Source organism: Carex rostrata, chromosome 6, assembly GCF_964058835.1.
Source record: "Carex rostrata chromosome 6, lpCarRost1.2, whole genome shotgun sequence".
NCBI lineage: Eukaryota > Viridiplantae > Streptophyta > Magnoliopsida > Poales > Cyperaceae > Carex > Carex rostrata.
Window position 1 is genome coordinate 96,302 of NC_135923.1, and position 19,857 is coordinate 116,158.

Consider the following 19,857-nt stretch of genomic DNA (forward strand, 5'->3'; position numbering starts at 1 on the left):
TTAAGGTGAGGTTTTTGTCCAAAAGGCTTTGGACAATGTCTTATCCTAATTAATCTAGATCTAAACCCTTCGAAAGGTGTCAAAAGTAACACGGATGGTTTAGATTCATAGGACCATTTAAATTTATTAAATTTCATATCTATTCAAACAAATCTCAACGCAGATTAGTCTGGCTTTGGATCAAATTTGTCCAAAGTCCTTTGGACAAAATCCAATTCTATTTTCTTAACATTAATTATATTATACTGTAACAAAACTTTTAAAGACAATGAATTAAGTAAAAAAAAAGGAAATAAATTTTGAATTAATTAATTGTAATGTGTATTTAGTAATGTAATTAGATTTGCGGAACTTAGTCTCCAAGGAAAGTTTTTGCATGCAATTAATCATGACAGCAGCTAGCTCTAACCTGGCTCCTCCTACAAGGCATGCAAATACACCAACACAACACAACCTCCTCAGTCCTCACTAAATAATTAACACACATATATAGGGCTAAAAAAATAAAGATGTACCTAGTAATTATTACAAAAAAAAACATTGTCATATATATATATATAGAGAGAGAGAGAGAGATGGGCTACGGTGCATTGCAATGCATGGAGGGGTTTGTGCATTAGACCATAAATCTAAAATTCAAAATCCAAATAATCGATCCAAACCGTTCATCTTGTTCTCCATATTAATATGTGCTTGGAGACCAAATTTTACATTTTTCTGAATTGTTTTACTATTTATTAAGTATTTTACAAAATTGTTGATCCAACGGTGGATGCTGATTTTACTGTTTTGTTAAGCCACCGTTGGATCAACAATTTTGTAAAATACTTAATAAATAGTAAAAAAAATTCAGAAAAATGTAAAATTTGGTCTCCAAGCACATATTCATATGGAGAACAAGATGAACGGTTTGGATCGGTCATTTGGATTTTGAATTTTAGATTTATGGTCCAATGCACAAACCCCTCCATGCATTGCAATGCACCATAGCCCATCTCTCTCTCTCTCTATATATATATATATATATATCTAAAGCCAGACTTGTATGATGAGAAGAACATTTTGCAAACAATTAACTGATATTTTTCTTTTCTTTTTCTTGAAAAAAAAAACTTTTGCATATCTAGGAATCTGTAATTAATTAATGCAATTTCTAAATAAAAAGAGGAACATTTAGCCAACTTATATAGATTGATTGAGGATTTAGATATGCATATATATACTGGTAAGCGGGGATGATTACGAATTAATTAGGAAATATTCAAATTTGTTACACATTCCAGGTAATATATATTATGTTATAATGAAGCATTAATAAAGGCAGCAGTGTTGGAGATTTTAGTTGAATCATGCATGCATGACAGCATGACAGCTTGAGTATGACTACTCTAGCTAGGTATAATATAATATAATATAATATAATATAGTTAATTTGTTGGGCAGTTCTTCCGTGTGAGCTGGTACAGAAATTAATTAATTTAGACAACCCGTGTCTGTTCAGTGTTCAGTCCAGGTTGTTTATGCAACTCCAATTAAATGGCATCCCAAATTCCCAATTAATCCAAGTCTATTCATTCTATTTCTATATATTATCTGGTAAAGTGCCGTGGTTAGTACCCTTTCTTTCAAGTTTCAACCAATATTTTATATTTTGGGCTACAATTAATATCCCAATCTGGGCCTGTTTGATCATCCACAATTAACGCTCATTATCAATCATATTACATCAAATAACAGTTCAAATCGTAAGCTTAGATTTGCTTATTCCATAAATATTTATATGTATTTTATTCAAATAAAAACATCAAATATTTATTCCTTTTTATATATATGATATAACAATGAGAACAACAAACAAACAAACAAAACACATAATTATTAACTTCCAAAACTCTGTTATTGGGAAGAAATTGTAGCAGTAACAGTAGCATCAATCAATAAATTCTTTCAGCTGTAGAAACTGGACGAAGAAATACAACAATTACTGTGATATTATCCTTGCTGCCACGCTCTGCTGCCTCTGTAGCCAGTCGCTTGGAGCACATACCGGGTTCTTTAACTGTGTCTTTGATTATTGATATCACATCCTCATTCGTTACCACATCCCATAGCCCATCACTTGCCATTACCTTTACCAAAACAACCAATAAGTTTTTTTCATTTTTTTTTTATCCAACAATACCCAAACTATCCTTCTTTCTTTGCAGTATACTGTTTATATAAAGTTAATCAATCACCCCAAGAAAAATAAAATAAAACATACCAGGAACTCGTCTTGAGAGGATAAGTTGGTTTCGATTATCTCAGGTTGTGCAGTCACAGCAGGTTTTAGATCATCATCACCGATCGACCTTGTAACCTAATGAAATTAATCAAAAATTACCAAGATATTATTTTTTAGTCTAGTACATTACACTCTTTCTTTAAATCTATTTTCACCCAAAGGCCACTAGTAGAGGATACAGTTCAGACTTCCTGTGTAGTTGTTGGGACTTGGGAGTACGCTTCTTTCAACTCGGCTTCTGAATACTATAGCAAAACTTAACTAATATATACAACTCCGCAAATACAGATTTCGACAGATGCTTGTATAAATAAAGCCCAATGCCCCTCAATGTCTTAATTTTTTTTCAAAAGAAACATCAACTAGTCAAGAACAGAAAAAATAAAATAACAAAAGAATCAGAATGTAGCCAAAACCAGTATCCGTACCAACCAGTACATACTTGTTCATGCAAATACTGAGATCAGCCTGCTATCAGGCACAAAGCCAAAGGGTTTTATATATATTCCAAATTAGACTGCTGAGCATGAATAGGCAATTTGGCGCGTCTAATATAAATGTTTCCTTCTTTTTTTCCAAGTCCAACAGCGGTCACTAAATGCACTTATAACAGTTGATATTGCCAAAAAGTTAACTTATAATAAAGAGTATGGCCAATATAACATCAATTCATTTCAGTCTATATAACACCAATTCCAAAACCTATCAATTCGAGTTCAAATGGTGAATCCAAACCGTTCAAACCGATCTACTTCATTAGTTGTGCGTTTACATGTAAAATTTATAAGTTTTTGAGTTTATTTGATATCAAGTCAAGCGGTCAAATGTTTGAGTTTTTTAATTAATTTTAATACATTCATTTTTTAATTTTTTTGCCGCTTGATTTGATACTAAAATAACTCGAAAATATAAAAAGTTTGCATGTAAACGCATCACTCATAAAGTAAATTGGTTTGAACGGTTTGGATTCACCATTTGAATCCGATTTGATAGGTTTTGGAGTTGGTATTATATAGACTAAAATGACACTGATGTTACATTAGCCATACTCTATAATAAAATAGTACAAGCACTATGAAAATCTGTACTGTGTGTAACACCACAAAACTGAATTCAAAGCTTCTGTTTGGAAATTTTTAGTAAAAGTTTGTGTATTTTTCTCATTATATTGTTCTGTAATTTAACAAATGATATTGTCATCCGATAAGATTGGCCCCTGCTATAAATATTTTCTGGCTCCATCACTGCCTGCTATGGTATAAAACTTAGTATCTGATGTGGTCTATAAACTGATTAAATTCATCTAGTATCTTTATTTAAATGGCAAATAAATAAAAAATTAATGAGCAATTGGTGTATCACCTGTAAAGCAGCAGGACCAACACGCCATGTGTCAACTTGCCATTTGACATCCATTCCTTCTCTAGTAACACGTTCCCTCTCATCGGTGCAGCTCGCTACATGATCCTATGTATCAAACATTTCTTACCCTTATCAACTTCTCTAAAGAAAATATTATAACCAACTTTACTCTTGGGAAAAAAACAAATTGATCACCTTACTCATGGGAAAAGGCTGGCCAGATCGATTCAAAATGGCACGGCAGTCACCAGCATTTGCCACAAAAAGCTTCTCTCTGATGACCAATGCTGTAATAGCTGTGCAACCAGGATGCCAATCCTTTTGTGTTATTCTCTTTGAATTACGGTGAACCGAAAGCTCCTCTCTGAAGGCTGTATCAGTTTTCGTGAAGGCCTCAACAAGCATGTCAGACGGGCTGTATAAGTATAAGAAATGGTTCAGTTAAATACTGAGTTTCCAAAAATACCCCTTCTCCCTTGATGTTTCCTTCTGAATGATGGAAGAATAAGAAAGGTCTTTCTTGGTTGCTAATAAATAAGTGTCAACCTTATTTTTGGCAAAGCCTAACAATTTTCACTTCATTGTCAGAACATTTCTTATTAGGAAATTTTTAAAATAGTTTGTATTCACCTCTCAGTACGGTAGTAATTTTGCAAAAATGAAGGAATTGCTCTTGCAGAAAACTCAGCTGCCGCAGCACCTACACATATAGATAGTTATGATGTAACTTTGCTTCCAAAAGTACCCCTCAAAGGCATTGAGTTCATAGTTTACCGCCAACAGACAAACATTCAATAATTTAGAAATTGAACAAATGTCTTTAGTATTTCATATTTATTCCTATTTTAGCATCTGTCCGGAGCTTGAAAAACCACTTTCAACCCATCTACCAGCAATGCAACATTTGTACACAACTGCATAATAATCATCGCACTAAAATTTACTAAAGGCCTGCAATGATCAACACAGTACAAATTGCTGGTCATGATCATCACATATACACTATAACATACCTCTGTGACCATCAAAGATCCCAAAGGCATGTACAGCATGATCACCACACATGCGAGGCATCATGAAATGAGCATCCTCCATAGTTTCTCTTCTCCCACATGTTGAAAATGAGCCCCATGATAGAGTCGGTCTATATGCCTCTGTGCTGCTATTTAATGAATTAAATGCCTCTCCATTTTTGTTATGCATTTCCATTTTCATCCCCAATTGTTCACCTTGTTTGTACCAGTTGACATCCTCCTGGTATCGATTTACCTCCATGGTCCCATTATGATCAGATTGACCATGTTTACCAGTAGAGATTGGCTTAAACTGATATTGATGTTGAAGCACAGCCAATTCTTCAATAATTTCCCCAAAGGAAGGTCGGGATAGCGGGTCCGAGTTCCAGCAGCGCTCAATAAGGGTTATCAAACCCGGTGGATATCCTGATTCGGGCCTGGCGATAACAGGTCGTAGCTCCTCAGAGACCACCTTTGCAATTAGTTGTTGTTCGGTATATGTCATTTCAAGTACCGTATGTGCCTGAATAGAACATATTGCTATTATTGTTTGATGCATATCACTCTTTATTTCTGCATAAATTTTTCATTTTAATTGAATTGATTCAAAATCATTCCTGCAGTATCATTAGATAACCTGATAACCTCACCAGTATAATAACAACTCACTGGTAAGGAAAAGAACACACAGTAATGTGGGAAAGATTTGAAATTTCACTCCAGATCCAGTACTACACCTAATCGACATGTTCTACCTATATAGATTTACTTAATAAAGAAAGAAGGGTAGAATACCTGAGCTTCAGCACGTAGATCTGTGTACGGAACAACACCAGTGAGAAGCTCACTACATTGATTTGAGGAATGAATGACACAAATAATCTCATAATAGCATAAGATTACTAGTTGAAATGAAAAAGAAAAAAAAAAAAAAAATTATTTCTTACTTGATGGATATGCCAAAGCTATAGACATCTGATTTTTCAGTATGGATATCCTTTTTCAAAATCTCAGGTGCCATGTAAATAAGGGTTCCAACCATGTTTTTCTTATGAAATCCGCCTGTAGGTTTGCCTGACGATTTCCAATTTTGAACAGAAACCTTCTTCAAATCCTTTTTGTATGCAGCGAGACCGAAATCTGCCAGATGCGGATGAAGGTCTTTGTCGAGCTGCATGGAATTTTGAAAATAATTGAAAAATACATTTAGTAACAGATTAAAATAACAGTTGAGATTACTAGCTATAAATGGTAAAATTATGAGATTGAAGAAAACTACCAAAATATTTGATGGTTTAATGTCCCTGTGTACAATTCCAAGGCCATGCAAATAGTCAAGAGTCTTGGCTGATATAATATTTGATAGAAAAATGAGTAAGTTACATTGTTGATGGCACCCGCACCTAAGTGTAAGAGAAAGGGAAGGAAAGAAAAGTAATGATGGCACCCGCACCTAAGTGTAAAGCAATGGAGAGTGCAAGTTGAGAAGGTGGAGACCAGTCCTCAAGATGTAGTTTGTCAGCCAAGTTTCTGGAGTCATAGAAATGGTAAAAAAAGGTGTAGTTGGGTGGCCTTGCATGAACAGCGAGCAACTGAGCCAATCCTGGGTGTTTAAGCTGGCTACAAATAAAATAAATAATCATAAGCGAAATAGAAATAGAAATAGAAATAGAAATAGAAATAGAAAAGAAATGAACCTTTGAAGTTGCAATTGGTAGTGAAACTTATCAATGTCTTCAGAGGTAGAAAGAATTGGCTTCTTTGCTGCGACTCTTTGCCCATTCAGCTCCGCCTCATAAACCGTGCTCTCAGATCCTTGTATTGTTGTTTTGTATTTGGGGGCAAATAAATGTCATACTTTAAAACCTTTTGATTTCATTATTTTCATTTGATTGATTGATTGATTGATTGTAAGTAAGAAAATAACAAGTTATCTAGTCTCGGAAGGAAGGAAGGAAGGAAGGAAGGAAGGAAGGAAGCAAGCAAGCAACTCACCCCTAGCAATGGGCGCGAGGAGAGAGAAGGAGTTGGAAGGAAGGTGGAGAGGTATCTTGTCACTGCTACAACAACCTCTGAAGCAGGTGTTGGGCTCCGTTATCTGCATCTCCACCATTTTTTTTATTTTTAAAGTTTGTCGAAAGTCGAATGTAAAGAGGAGGAAAGTCAAGGGAACGGAAGGAAGGAAGGAAGGAAGGAAGGAAGATGAATGCCTTTTTAATTATTTTAAAAAATGGAGGCATCCCTTTCCCTTGCCTTTAAAAATCAAAATCGAAATCAATGAATTTTGTTTGGCTTCTTCTAATTAATTTCCCATTTTGTAATTGTACCTAAGCAAAGCAAAGCAAAGCAACGCAAGCTTAGGCTTATTAGTATCCATCATTTTTAGATAGGAATAGGAATAGGAATAGGATAGATAGATAGATATTACACGTCCATTAAATTCCCAAATAAAATAAATGGAGAAAAGTGCATGATTATTGCTTCAATCGCATTCGGATCCAAAAATACCAATCTTTAAGTCTTTTGATCCGAGGAATTGTATACATGCAATTCAGTGATGCATGCGGTGTAAATCAGTAAATGTAATATAATGTAATGGTATTACGTACAGAGGATACGCTAGCTAGCTTCTCAAAACTCAACATGTCTTTGCCTGCTGTTCTGTTAATTATGCTTATGCTTATGCTTATGTTTTATGTTTGATTGATTTAGTAAATAGATAAATAATTTTCTCAGTCCTCACTCATTTTATTGTCAAATGTCACGTACTTAAATGCACGATTTTAATAAACAACTTTGAGATTAAAATTTGTAAACTATATACTAGCTAGGCCTAGGCAGTAAATAAGCCGACTTTGAGGGAGTTAATTAATATCCAATATCTCATAAAAAAAAATTAACATTATTTCTTTGATCTCTTTTATTCATTGAATTTGTTATTTTTGACAAATATTATTATCCTTCTATTTGAGCAAATAGAGATGTTGTTTTGAAATTAGTCACGGCATTGGAGCCCTTAATTTATAACACAAATTTCTGAAATTAACCCCAAAAATTTCAGGCTTTATTAATTACTTAAGATTACTTGAGATGTTACTGAATGTAGGGGATGGGGAAATAAATGAAGGTTTACTTTCCTCCAGCTGTATGTTATATTATATATGCAGTGATGGTGCATAAAATGCCGCCTTAATTATGAAAACACTTGTGGATTCATTGCTTAGCCTGAAACTTTATCAGGGAAAACTTTGATAATTTAAAATGAAGAGCTGTATATTTGTCGAAATAACAAATTTAATGAATAAAAGGGGTTAAAGAAATAATGTAAATTTTTACGGGGACATGACATTGGATATTAAGATGTTTTCATGGAGAAATTAGCTATTTTAAAGTTTACATGGGTGCACTACATATTTTCCATTATTTTTTTAAGTACCAACAATCAAATGCAAGCACAGTTTCATTTTGAATATGCAATGCATCTGCATCTGGCTGGCCTGGCTGCATTCTTTGCACCTTCTTCCTCTCAAATAGAAAACTAAAACAAAGAATTTACAAAACAAATGTTTATGTTCTCTGATATTACCAAAACACCAAATGCAAAATTGTCCAATACATAATCCACATAACGGACTAGCTTTTACAACTTGGTTCTTTTGGATTAAGGGAAATCACACCAAAAAAATTTAAAAAAAAAAACACCTGGCATGTACTTAACACCAAACCAACCATAAGGCTATTTAGAACACTGATAAAAACAGAGGGTCCTAGATACAAATTTTACCTGATCAGTTACCGGCAGCTATTTCTTTATCAATGGCAGCTTTTGCCGTGTCCAGGTCTTCATCTAAAAATATATCCCAGTGACCATCCCACCGAATGAAGAATTCGGTATCAGTGAAATATTTGACACGATGCACATCCCCAGCCGGAGTAAAAAGGAAATCACCATCAGTCAGATCATAACTCTCCTTTTTGGTCAAGTTCCAGACCTTCTTTGTTCCCTTAATAACAACTAGGTCATGACCAAATGTGTGATGATGTGCAGGCTCCACACTACCAGCCTTGAACCTGTCACACAAAATTATAAATTAAAATAAAACTACTAAAGCCTAGTCAAAGTGCTTTTCGCTACTAGTGTTTAGCAACAGTATGGAGCAAGGACAATATTGTAAATATCTTGTGTTTCTAACTTGTTCAATAGTAGCAGTGCACGAATCTATAGCCCCTACAATGGTAATTAAGCTGGTGAGTCCATTTATTAGTTCATAGTTTCTTATAATATTGGTAAAAGAACTGAAAATAAGAATAATGAAAAAAACAAAATGTAACCTTTTTAGTTCTAGCATGTATCAAAGAAAGAAAATACGAAAAAAGTGGATGAGGGCAAGACATAGGAAAAAAAAAAGATCCCTATCATTTAGGAGGCTCAATTTTAGGGGAGGTGTTCAACCTATTAAACCACTGTTATGGTGGAAATTTCCTGTCCCTCCCAAAATAAGAGATTTTATGTGGTATCCAAGAAGAAATTATTAACTAAACATTTACTAATGATTAAAGATTGGACAGGAGATCTCTCTTGTCAATTTTGCAGAAACTCAGAAGATATTGATCATCTCCTTTTTAGATGTCACTATGCCAGACAGATCTAGAGGTGGATGCCCCTTTGTCAAAATTTTGTTGATAAATAGCATTCTTTGACTGATATTGTGACTCTGGCCTGTTCATTTACTAAAAATCAGAGAAGAGCATTATTAATTGTTGTTTTTGCTGTTATTTGAGCAATTTGGGAACATCGCAATGACCTATGCTTTAACAGTAGTATTGTTTACTCTGTCAGAAATATCATACTAATGATTATCTCTCTTGTATCTTACTGGACAGGTTGTGGACCAGCAGAGATCTAGGAGCTTGCTAAAGATTGGCTACCAGCTGATTTGGATGAAATTCGAGAGCAGATTGTCAAAGACCAGCTTCTGCTGGATTGGGTTACTGAAGAGAATGATTAGTGAGCAATTACAAAATTGTCAGTTCCTAAGCAAACACACATCAATTAAAGAAGGGAAGGGAAGGGAAGGGAAGGGAAAAAAGAGAGGGAATATACTTGACGTATGCGGATGTTGGGGTTTCTCTGACAATCTTCATCTCGCCTCCAGGCATGATATCGACCGGTTGAAAGTCCATTCCCTTTCTGAGATAACAAATGGCACATGGGGAGCCATCTCCATCTCCATCTCCATCTCCATCTCCATCTATTTGGGCTGTTTGATTTTGACCAATTTTGGCCATCTCAGCAGGCGCGGCTTCCAAGAATGTCTGTATGTCTTCCCCCCACGGTTGACCACCTGATGCTGGGCAGGGTGCTTTGAAAGGTGTGTTGAGCCAGGCATCAACGATTTGGATTGCATCAGATGGTGAGGTTGCAAGGCCAGATAGAGTAAGCACATTGCAGGAGTTGATGGATCGGGAATTGATGGCATCATCAGGGGTCAAGCAGGTAGTTGCATAGACATGAGGGTGTTTGTTGGCAAACATGGCAACACCAGAACCTGAGATGAGATGAGATGAGTTTAGGAGATGATTGATTATGACTACCTCCTTCCTTTTCATTTTCATAAATAATTAAGTAAATTAAGTACCAGTGCCGCAAACAAGGAGACCACGCGTGGAATCGGGGGAGGAGCTGACGTGGGTACCGACTAGAGAGGCGATGTAGTAATACTTGGGATGGGTACCAAGGTCAACGATCTCCAGTCCAGAAGAGACAGAGGGGGAGAGGGAGAGGGAGAGGGAGCGGAGGTATGCCACCACCGCCTCCTTCAACTCGGAGCCGAAGGGATCAGCTCCGGCATAGATCTTCAACCCAGGCCCAGCTCCAGCTCCAGCTCCCTCAATCGACGCCATTTTGATTTTGATTTTGATTTTGATTTTGATTTTGATACAATCAACGAGTCTTCCAATCCCAGGTAGAGAAGAGAACTCAAGGGAGCGGAGTGGATGATGAGACTGACTGACAAGGATCGTTTTGGGCCCTTCCCGTCCCTTCCCTCCCTTCCCTCCCTCCCTTGTCTGCAGCGTCCTCCTTTTCTCCCATCCTAGTCGTTGAATTTTATCTCACGGTTAAGATTGATTCTTTTATTATAACATTAAGTTTTGGTAATCAGAATGCATTACTCAATAGTCATTGCATGTTAATCCTGCATTACTCAATAGTCATTGCATACCAGTATACCAGAATGCATTGGTAATTTGGTACCGACTGGTACTGCTTAACCGCATCTAATAACTTACTTTTTTTTTAACATAAACAAATAAAAGTATACAATCGTCAATTGTCAAATAAGAAAAATTACAATCTAGCCCCTCGAAACCTCTCTAATATAAGAACTCAAGAATGATAAGTAGGTCAAAACATTTAATTTTTATCCTCATGATCTGATTTATTGTATTCCATATTTCACTCATTTTCATAATTTTTTAATCACAAATTAGTTATTTTGCCATAATTATTTTTTTTTGTCAGAATATGGCTTATTCAACTCATTTTACATATTTAATCTGGCCTTGACTCAAAACTAGTTAAGCAAAGCAAAAGAAGGTTGTTTGTAAATGTGTTTCATATTGTTTAGAGAGGGTTGAACTCGATATATCTTAATTAAATGGTAATAAATCATCTAATTGTATTTTAGGAATATTTATTTTCTTTTGCTGATTTCAATTGGTTTTTTTTTTTTGCATTTTATTTATTTTATTGTTTCCTTTCTTCTTCTCATACTATCTATGAACAATATTTGCTATTTTGTGATGATATTTTGGTATTTGAATTACAAATCTCAAGTTTTTTGAAATCTGATAAAACAAACAACTTTAAGAGTAAAAAAAAAAAACATCCTTCTTTGAAGTATTTGTCTTATCCGTAGATTGCTTCGAACTAAAGCAAGCATTGCTGCTAATCAATAATTGAATATGTTATATAATCAATGAAGCAAAGGACCCCTATTTGTTTTTTTTTTTGTTTTTTTGTTTTTTTCATTTTTCTGGTTTAACCTAGCCTTGTACTGTACCAATTCATGGTCAGAACTGAGAACTGGATTTGGCCCTGAAAACATGGCCCTGAGACTAATCCAACATATTGAGTTCTCAGACCTTATAAATGAAGTGATAATTCTTTGGTTCATGGATATGAAAAGACTTATCTGAGTCATTAATCATCAAGCATTTTATGATTTTCCAATATCTGTTATGCTCTTAGCAGTCTATTAAAAATAAAATAACAAAAATAGTAAGGACTTAGTTGCATTTTCTTTGTTCTGACAAACTAAATCTCTACAAACCCTTTCGTTAACTAGTCTTAAAATGTCAGTTGTTTCTTCTAAAATGCGTTACTTTAATAAAAAAATTGTAAATTTCTATTAACACAAAAAAAAAAAACTAATTACCAGTTCCAAGCTCTTGTACTGATTCGGACCTTCTCGGTACAAGTAGAAAAAAATGAACATATATCGCTGATATATTAAACAGTCCATTTTAATAAAAAGACTTGAATGCTTTTGCATAAGGTTAACAAAAAGTTAACTAAAATGAAACTCTACGTCATTGGTACTAAAGAACATGATGCTTGGTTCAATAAATACACCAAATAATGATAAAAAAAAGCAACAACAAAGAATCAGTTTTAATTTATATATTTTAAATAAAATAAGCAGATTAAGTGATATGTGCCTATTTTTAATTTTAAATTTAAATATAATATGTGACTGGTAAGTTTACAGTGGAGCGCATAGAGAAATAAAAAGAAGATGTGAAATAAAAAAAGGAAGTCATAAGTTTACGGTGGAGATGGGGATTGAGAGCGGGAGGGAGAGAAGAAAGAATGTCGACGGACAATTGAGAGGAGGAGCGAAGAAAGAAGAGACGAAAGTACGATTAAGATGGGAGAAAAGGAGGACGCTCAGGCTCAGCAGAGGCCAGAGTCGGATCACATGGTATCATGCCAAAATGAAGTTATCACATCACATGTTATCATGCCAAAATGACCAACATACAAAAATATTCAGGAGCCCCTTAAATTGATTCACAATTCACAATTCACAATTCACAATTCTAGTGGAGCAGCTTAATTATCAGCCTCCCTATAAGGAATCCCGAATAAATAAACGAAAAACAATATAGAAAAAATTGAACTTCAAATATCTGCTACATCATCCAGAGACAGGCAAAAACTTCTTCCATTTCAAAAATACATGTCGATACCATCTTATTGTGCAAAATTAATCCCATATCACAAACATCACACGAATGACGAACCAAAAAATTGAGAGGAATCTCGAATAAATGATAAATTACAAACATCACACGAATGACGAACCAAAAAATTGAGAGGAATCTCGAATAAATGATAAATTACAAATTACGCAACCTTATAATTACATTACATTACATTTTCTTTTATGCAAGCAGAGGGAGCCGGGAGCTGTCTCCAGATCTCCTACTGTAATAAGCATACAACAATAATTGTACAACCCCTAATAAAGTTCCGATACCATTAGGAATCTGAAATTTTAAAAACCATATATTAGTTCAAAAAAATTTCAAAAACCTCTGAAAAGAAAACAATGAAGTGCCCCATTTATTTTCCTTCTAAAAAAGTTGGTTTCTGGTGTAAACAGGAGCATCCCACAATACAAGCTAATAACGTTTCACCATCATAATACAAGGTAACAATGACTGAAAATTGATCCTATTAAAATTAATAAGGTGTTTAATCTGTTTTCTGATCTTCAGGCATCAGTGTGGGTGGGACAAAGCCTAGTACCAATTGTAAGAATAATCATGTGGAGTGCGATACTTACATAAATGAAAAAATCATGCAACAACATGCCGTAAGCAAAGAACGAGACACTCATCAAAAATGTTGCTAGAGAGAGGTAGAATGGCATGAATTCTACACTCTTAGTCTTGATCACCAAATTCTGACAATTTTTTTTTAGAAAACATAGTGTCAGAATAGCTATGTAAATAAGAAAGATATATTGAGCAGAGAGATAAAGAGAGAAAGATACAATGATGAACAATGGTGAGGCGAACATAGAGATGAGAGATGCAACACTCAAATAACCAAGAAGAATCTGGCGAGTGGGATGGTCAAATAATTCCAAGCTAACATAAGCTATTAATGCAAATAAGCACAATGCCCCAATCAACAAACCTCCCATCTTTAACTGCACAAAAATTAACAGAAAGATATATAGTTATGATAAATCCACAAAAAGATGGGGTGTTTAAATGAAAATTTCGAAAGAGCAGTTACTTTTCTTCTAGGGTAGGCATAGACGATAAAGAGGATTAAATAAGTGAGCTGAAAAGCAGCACCGATGGAATTGACGGTGACAACGAGCACCACACCATAAGATATGAAGGGGAGGCCGTACCACATGCATATGAGGCAGTTGAGAAGTGAGTATAGGTATGGCAAACCTGAGAATTGCTCTGTTGATTTGTTGCGCACTATCCTTTTAAATGTTGGTCTGGAAATTATGAAAATGAGACTAGTATGATTAAATAACAAGTGGGTAGCATGGATTGCCATGTGTTTAATTTGAATTTGAATTTGAATTTGAATGGTATGAAGCCACACTGATTTACTGGTATATAATTATTTGCATATAATATAACATACAACCACGAGTACTTTAAGCATGAATGGAGAAGATGAGGAGTTTGGTGAATTTGGTGAATTTGGTGAATAGGCCAATTGATTGAAAAGGTTGAATAAGGTAGCTTACATTGGTGAGATGAAGAGCACAAAAGCGAAGAGATTTCCTGCAAGCATATATTGAATTAACAGTAGAAATAATTAATTAGTAAAAAGAGATTAATTCATTCGGATTAGATTTGAAAACGTGGCTGGCTGGCTGGCTCTATAAATCTATGGGATCATTAAACTGAGTCTATAATACTAAGAGGCAATTTAGATAGAGAGAAAATGAGTGAATTAGAAAAAGACTGGCATTTATTCTTAAATTAAATTAAGGATATAATATTAAGAGGCAGGGATTCAATTCCTAAATGATACCAGCAATTCCAGCTCCAAAGCAACATACATCGTAGAAAGAATAAGAGGCAAGTGAAGTTGCCGTAGCTGCAGTTGCATCCGCTGTCGCTGATGCCACCGAATACATCATCTCAATGTCCTCTCTCTCTCTCTCTCTCTCGCTCGCCTTTCTTTGGTTTGCTTTGCTTTGCTTTGCTTGGCGTCCTAGAAAGAGAGAGAGAAAGAGAAAGGTCTGAATTTGATGGAACGAGTCATCGCCACAAACAAAGCCGATCAGATCAATTGAATTGAATTGAATGGAATGGAATGGAATGGAAAATCCCCTTTTCGCTTTCTCTTGGGCTTGTTATTATTAGAATGTCCCCTTCCCCTACTCCCGTGGGACGTGGCCGTCTAAATTCTAAAATGAGGTTCACGTGCCTCCCTTTTTCACGGATCTGATCTGATCCACGACTGCCATTACTGACTGATCAGTGATTAGTGATTAGTGATTACCCCCTCCCAGCACTCACTACAAATCTACAATTACCTCCCCTGGTCGGGTCCCAATGAAAGGCGTCTGGCGGTCTGGCCACATGCCACATCACCAACCGTCTGATTTTCATTTCACGGTGTTCAACTGCAAGGCCCAATGCAAGGCCCAACGCAAGGCCCAAGAGAAGAGGACATGATTTGGTGGGATTTTATTTTCACCACAAAAATCTGCCAATAATTGCATGCGTACCCACAAGCACATGCTCCCATTCCCATCGTTGCTTCTCATTTCTCACGGATAAATAAAAGAATAATTATTTCAATCCCCACACTCCAGTACCCACATTGTACCCCCATCTCTTAAACAGATTTTAACTTCCCATAAACTAACTTAACTAACTAGTTTAATTAAATTTATTCACAACACTGTGATCTTCCAAGTTTAATTAAATTCATGAGTATAAATACTTGAAAGATAATAAATTAATACTTGCAAATTAAGATATTAATAGTTGCATGTCTAACTTGATATAACTATATAAAGGAATCACTCAAACTACATGGGAGAAGAATCATACACGTTTTTAGAGGTGGTTTTTTTTTCAATATCTTCCATATTTCTCACGTTCTATGAGGAATTTCGTGAATCTAAAACCATGAACGTATTCTACGCAATTTTATCTTTCAAATGAGATCCATAATGACGTACTTTCGGATTCATCGTCACACAAGTATTTATACCTCATTGTGCAAGCATTTATACCTCATCGTGCAAGCATTTATACCTCATCGTGCAAGTATTTATACCTATACTTGTAAGTATTTTATCCCGAATCGTGGACCCCGCATCTCCGCATCACATTTCCCTAATCGTCCCTGCGTCAACCTTTCTCTAACAAAAATAGTTGACCACATAGGTATAAATACTTCCGTGCATAGGTATAAATACTTGTAATAGTTGATATTAATACTTTTAAATATCAGCAGTGTCATATGTGAAAAATACTAGGTATAAATACTTAAATGACGAGGTATAAATACTTGTATGATGACGAGCTCGAAAGTATGTCATCATGGATCTCATTTGAAAGATAAAATTGCGTAGAAGATGTTCGTGGTTTTATATTCGCAAAATTTCTTATAGATTATGAGAAATGTGGATGAGATTGAACAAATAAATGGGGGGATAATGAGGGGATGAGAGTGCGGGTACTCATATCACGTCCCTAAATAAAAATAACTACATAATAAATAAATAAAAGAAGCACCACATCAAATTTCATGTATACCCCTCAAAAACTTAGAAATTACATATTTCCCCTTCTAAAATTCATAATATCATATTTACCCTTCTAAACTTCAAAAACTCACGTATTTACCCATTTTAATGTTTTTCAATTAAATATCATTTAAAACTTTTAAAATACCCATTTTACCCTCATGTATACCCTCTCTCTATTTGTCTGTCTTGATCAGAGGCGGAAACTAAAAAAAACTAAAACTGAATAAATTTAAGGTTTTAATTAAACTTAAGGAGCAAGAGAGAGAGGTGGGTCTCTACCGAATATCTCTGAGTGATCCCTAGTCAATATGATAAACCAAATTTTATTAATAAGGCTCAAGACAGTTGCAACCGAACAACTCTTGTTTTCGTCTTACACATGCATCATAAATTCTGATGGAAGTTTCTGAAACTTCCTTTCTGGCTAATTCTCTCCTCTTTGCCACCCGGCGCTTACTTGATGAGTTTACCATTCAATTATGTTTTAAGTGGCCTATCCCTTTATGATTGCACCCGACCCCATATCCCTTCCTAGAAATTACATTAATTCAGCTTAGAGCCAAGGTGATCAAGTTACAACTAGTCAAGCACGGGAGGCAGAACTGGGGGTTACAGACGAGTTCACACAAAATTAAGCACGGCAATGAGTCGGACGACCTCAAAATAGTGTGGAGCTACATGAAGGGTAACCATCTGCTCTTTAAGTTTAATCATATAGTATAGCATTAGAACCATTCGCTCTTTAAGTTTAATTAAAAACTTAATTTTGTTATTCATTTCATTTATAGTTTCCATGCCTCAGTCAAAGACAAAGAGATAGAGAGAGGAGGTATACACGAGGGGTAAAATGGGTATTTCAAAAAAATTAAATGAGTTTTAATTGAAAAAATATTAAAATGGGTAAAGATTTGAGTTATTGAATTTAGAAGGGTAAATATGATATTATGAATTTTAGAGGGGGAAATACGTAATTTCCAAGTTTTTGAGGGGTATACATGAAATTCCCTCTTAATTTTAAAATTTATTAGATTGTTTTTAAATAATAAATTTGAACTATTCAAACCCATCTACCTTACTAGTGATGTGTTTGTATGTAAAAATTTTAAACTTGTAAATTAATTTATTATAAAGTCAAGTGGTAAACAAACATTCAAATAATAAATGTAATAAAATTAATTTATAAACCTTTTAATTAACTGTTTGACTTTATTTAAATTAATTCGAAAATTTCAAAGTTTCACATGTAGACGCTCACTCGTAAGACGGATGAATTTTAACAGTTCAAATTCGTTATTTGAAGCTAATCTGATAAGTTTTAGAGTTGAGTTTGCAAATGAATTTGGTTAACTACAAAACACCTTGTTCTACTCATATTTCGATATTACCACTTATTAATTCCTTCAAACTTACTATTGCTGCCTAGCGCAGATGAATAAGGTATTAGTTCTCTTACAAGAGAATCGAGGTTTGAGTAAAGTGGATGAGTTATGTGGGTGACTACAGACTCTAATAAAAAAATAATACTTGAAACTTCCTATTGCTTTTTCACGCTCAAAAATAAATTGACTTCTTTAGTGTTGAATAAATTATAGAGGAGCCTTTCTTTTTAAAAAAAATAGATGAATCACATTATTGGATATCCCAAGAACATAACGGCTAATTTTTTTTAATTAGTTATTTTTCTCTTTTCAACTTAAAAGTGTTATATCATTAGACACGGGTCAAATGAGAAGGGGGCATTTGTTCAGGAGCTGCAAGTAAAAAAGAGAGAAAAGAAGAGCGACAACTCTAGAGCCATTTCCCGTTCCCAAACCCCCCCCCCCCCCCCCCCCCCCCCCCATCACTCCAACTCACACTCTATATATCCGTCCATCTTTTTTACTACTTGTAGATCTCATATCTGACGCATCACGCCCTCCTTTTTCTCTCGCTCGGCTCTACTTCTTTGAGCGGAGAGGAGAATGAGAGAGAGAGAGGAGGGAACTAAGTGGAGCTAATCGGAGCGAGAGCACGATATCGTTGGAGTTTGGAGCATAGAATCTTCATCTTGATCGGAGCGCGATGGTGAGTATATCCGGTTATCGAAGTGCGACGGCGGTTGAAAGAGCGGATCTAGTCGTGGAGCAAGATGAAGATTAAGGTATTAAAGTAATTATGAGTGTATACAAGTAAGATTAGAATAGTAGATCTAGTTAAAAAAGTAGATCTAAGAATTTAGAGGGTGATTAAGGGCGACTAAAGTAATTTTGAGTAATTTAGCGGATTTCATGAGAATAAAGAAGTAGATTTAGAAATTAGAGTCGCTTGACTCATTGTAAATACGTTTTTTTTTATTAATCGAATTGTTAGTAGGTATTAAAGCCACTTTCAAAAAGTGTTTGTGCATTGGGCGTAACCAGATGTTAGTGGTCTAAGATTTTTGAATTTCTTTTTCAACTCTACGGGGGTTTTAAAAACTTTAAATTAATTCGTATTTGTTTATTACATTGTATGTTTTATTGTGATTAAATGATGCTGAATTTATTTTGCTCGCACTTTTATGTTATCAGTGGATATTAGACAACTTAAACTGAATTTGTATATTCTATCTAATTTTTTGAGACAATTTTTTATTTTATTTTTTATGTTAAATACTTACAAAATTGAGTTATTTATAGATTTTTTTTTATGCTAAATACTTAAAAAACTTAAAAACTGCCTTGTTCTATATTCATCATTAAATGATTATAAACTAATTAATTTATAAATTTTGTGTTTTAGTTAAACCTTTTTTCTTTTTATATACAGACAAGACAACAATATCATCTGAATATGATGCTGAAAAACTTGTATTATTAGTACGAAGTTCGTGACAATTTGCTTGAAGGTAACTTTTTATTTCGAAAGAAGGATAAAGGTCAAACTTCTAAATTTTATATTTTTGTTATTATAACAAATGATTTCTCCATCCGAATTTCAAACTTGTCACCTCTCCCATGAGCCACTAAATTAAATACTATTTTTTTTGCTCGAAGATATAAAATTATTTTACTCAATTCGAAATTGTATTATCTAATTCTCTTTGTTATTAATTTATTCGGTGTTAATATTTTGAATTTGCTTAAAATAAATAATTTTAAATATAGAAGAAAGATTTTTTTTATTTGTTATGGGTTTAAAGGTTATGTCAATGAAAATTCAGAAAAAAAGAAATGACATAACATTAAAGTTTGGAGTTTATGTGATTTTATTTCTTGAGTTAATAATTAAAGAGTAACCGTACTTCTTACCGTTCTAATAATATTTACAAAAAAAATCATGATACTTTGTCGGATTAACGAGTTTTACGTTAGAATTAGAATTTGAAAGTATCATGTTCTACGAAATAAAATAAAGATTATGACTA

General features: G+C 34.4%; 3 protein-coding genes across 3 annotated transcripts; all 3 read right to left on the reverse strand.

Annotated features, from left to right (window-relative positions):
- Nucleotides 1-1,761: 1,761 nt before the first annotated feature.
- LOC144555174 (protein kinase family protein / protein phosphatase 2C (PP2C) family protein) lies at nucleotides 1,762-6,823 on the reverse strand. The gene is made up of 12 exons (XM_078303417.1): nucleotides 6,658-6,823; nucleotides 6,360-6,477; nucleotides 6,116-6,282; nucleotides 5,942-6,009; nucleotides 5,610-5,833; nucleotides 5,458-5,509; nucleotides 4,660-5,185; nucleotides 4,277-4,346; nucleotides 3,842-4,061; nucleotides 3,647-3,751; nucleotides 2,264-2,359; nucleotides 1,762-2,129 (listed from the first exon to the last, which is right to left on the reverse strand). Exons 1-12 carry the CDS (start codon nucleotides 6,773-6,775, stop codon nucleotides 1,935-1,937), a joined length of 1,959 nt encoding a protein of 652 aa, XP_078159543.1. The 5' UTR covers nucleotides 6,776-6,823; the 3' UTR covers nucleotides 1,762-1,934.
- Nucleotides 6,824-8,213: 1,390 nt separating this feature from the next.
- Nucleotides 8,214-10,595, reverse strand: DRT102 (DNA-damage-repair/toleration protein DRT102). Its single transcript, XM_078303418.1, has 3 exons — nucleotides 10,302-10,595; nucleotides 9,767-10,211; nucleotides 8,214-8,733 (listed from the first exon to the last, which is right to left on the reverse strand). Exons 1-3 carry the CDS (start codon nucleotides 10,564-10,566, stop codon nucleotides 8,451-8,453), a joined length of 993 nt encoding a protein of 330 aa, XP_078159544.1. The 5' UTR covers nucleotides 10,567-10,595; the 3' UTR covers nucleotides 8,214-8,450.
- Nucleotides 10,596-12,976: 2,381 nt separating this feature from the next.
- Nucleotides 12,977-14,982, reverse strand: LOC144555731 (bidirectional sugar transporter SWEET2a-like). Its single transcript, XM_078304142.1, has 6 exons — nucleotides 14,738-14,982; nucleotides 14,448-14,484; nucleotides 13,973-14,189; nucleotides 13,725-13,883; nucleotides 13,515-13,634; nucleotides 12,977-13,215 (listed from the first exon to the last, which is right to left on the reverse strand). The coding sequence occupies exons 1-6, from the start codon at nucleotides 14,844-14,846 to the stop codon at nucleotides 13,111-13,113; spliced, it is 747 nt and encodes a 248-aa protein (XP_078160268.1). The 5' UTR covers nucleotides 14,847-14,982; the 3' UTR covers nucleotides 12,977-13,110.
- Nucleotides 14,983-19,857: the final 4,875 nt, after the last annotated feature.

Bases quoted from the DNA above. Each gene is read 5' to 3' on its own strand.
- LOC144555731 (XM_078304142.1), bottom strand. From the start codon at position 14,846: ATGATGTATTCGGTGGCATCAGCGACAGCGGATGCAACTGCAGCTACG. The intron at 13,884-13,972 runs GTAACTGCTCTT...ATTTTTGTGCAG, and splicing joins ATGCCTACCCTAGAAGAAAA to TTAAAGATGGGAGGTTTGTT. The intron at 13,216-13,514 runs GTAAGTATCGCA...TTAAAATTTCAG, and splicing joins TGCATGATTTTTTCATTTAT to ATTCCTAATGGTATCGGAAC.
- LOC144555174 (XM_078303417.1), bottom strand. From the start codon at position 6,775: ATGGTGGAGATGCAGATAACGGAGCCCAACACCTGCTTCAGAGGTTGT. The intron at 5,186-5,457 runs GTATTCTACCCT...TGTTCTATTCAG, and splicing joins ATCTACGTGCTGAAGCTCAG to GCACATACGGTACTTGAAAT. The intron at 4,062-4,276 runs GTGAATACAAAC...ATACTTATACAG, and splicing joins AATTACTACCGTACTGAGAG to CCCGTCTGACATGCTTGTTG.
- DRT102 (XM_078303418.1), bottom strand. From the start codon at position 10,566: ATGGCGTCGATTGAGGGAGCTGGAGCTGGAGCTGGGCCTGGGTTGAAG. The intron at 10,212-10,301 runs GTACTTAATTTA...ATCTCATCTCAG, and splicing joins TCTCCTTGTTTGCGGCACTG to GTTCTGGTGTTGCCATGTTT. The intron at 8,734-9,766 runs GTATATTCCCTC...TTTGTGTGACAG, and splicing joins CCAACATCCGCATACGTCAA to GTTCAAGGCTGGTAGTGTGG.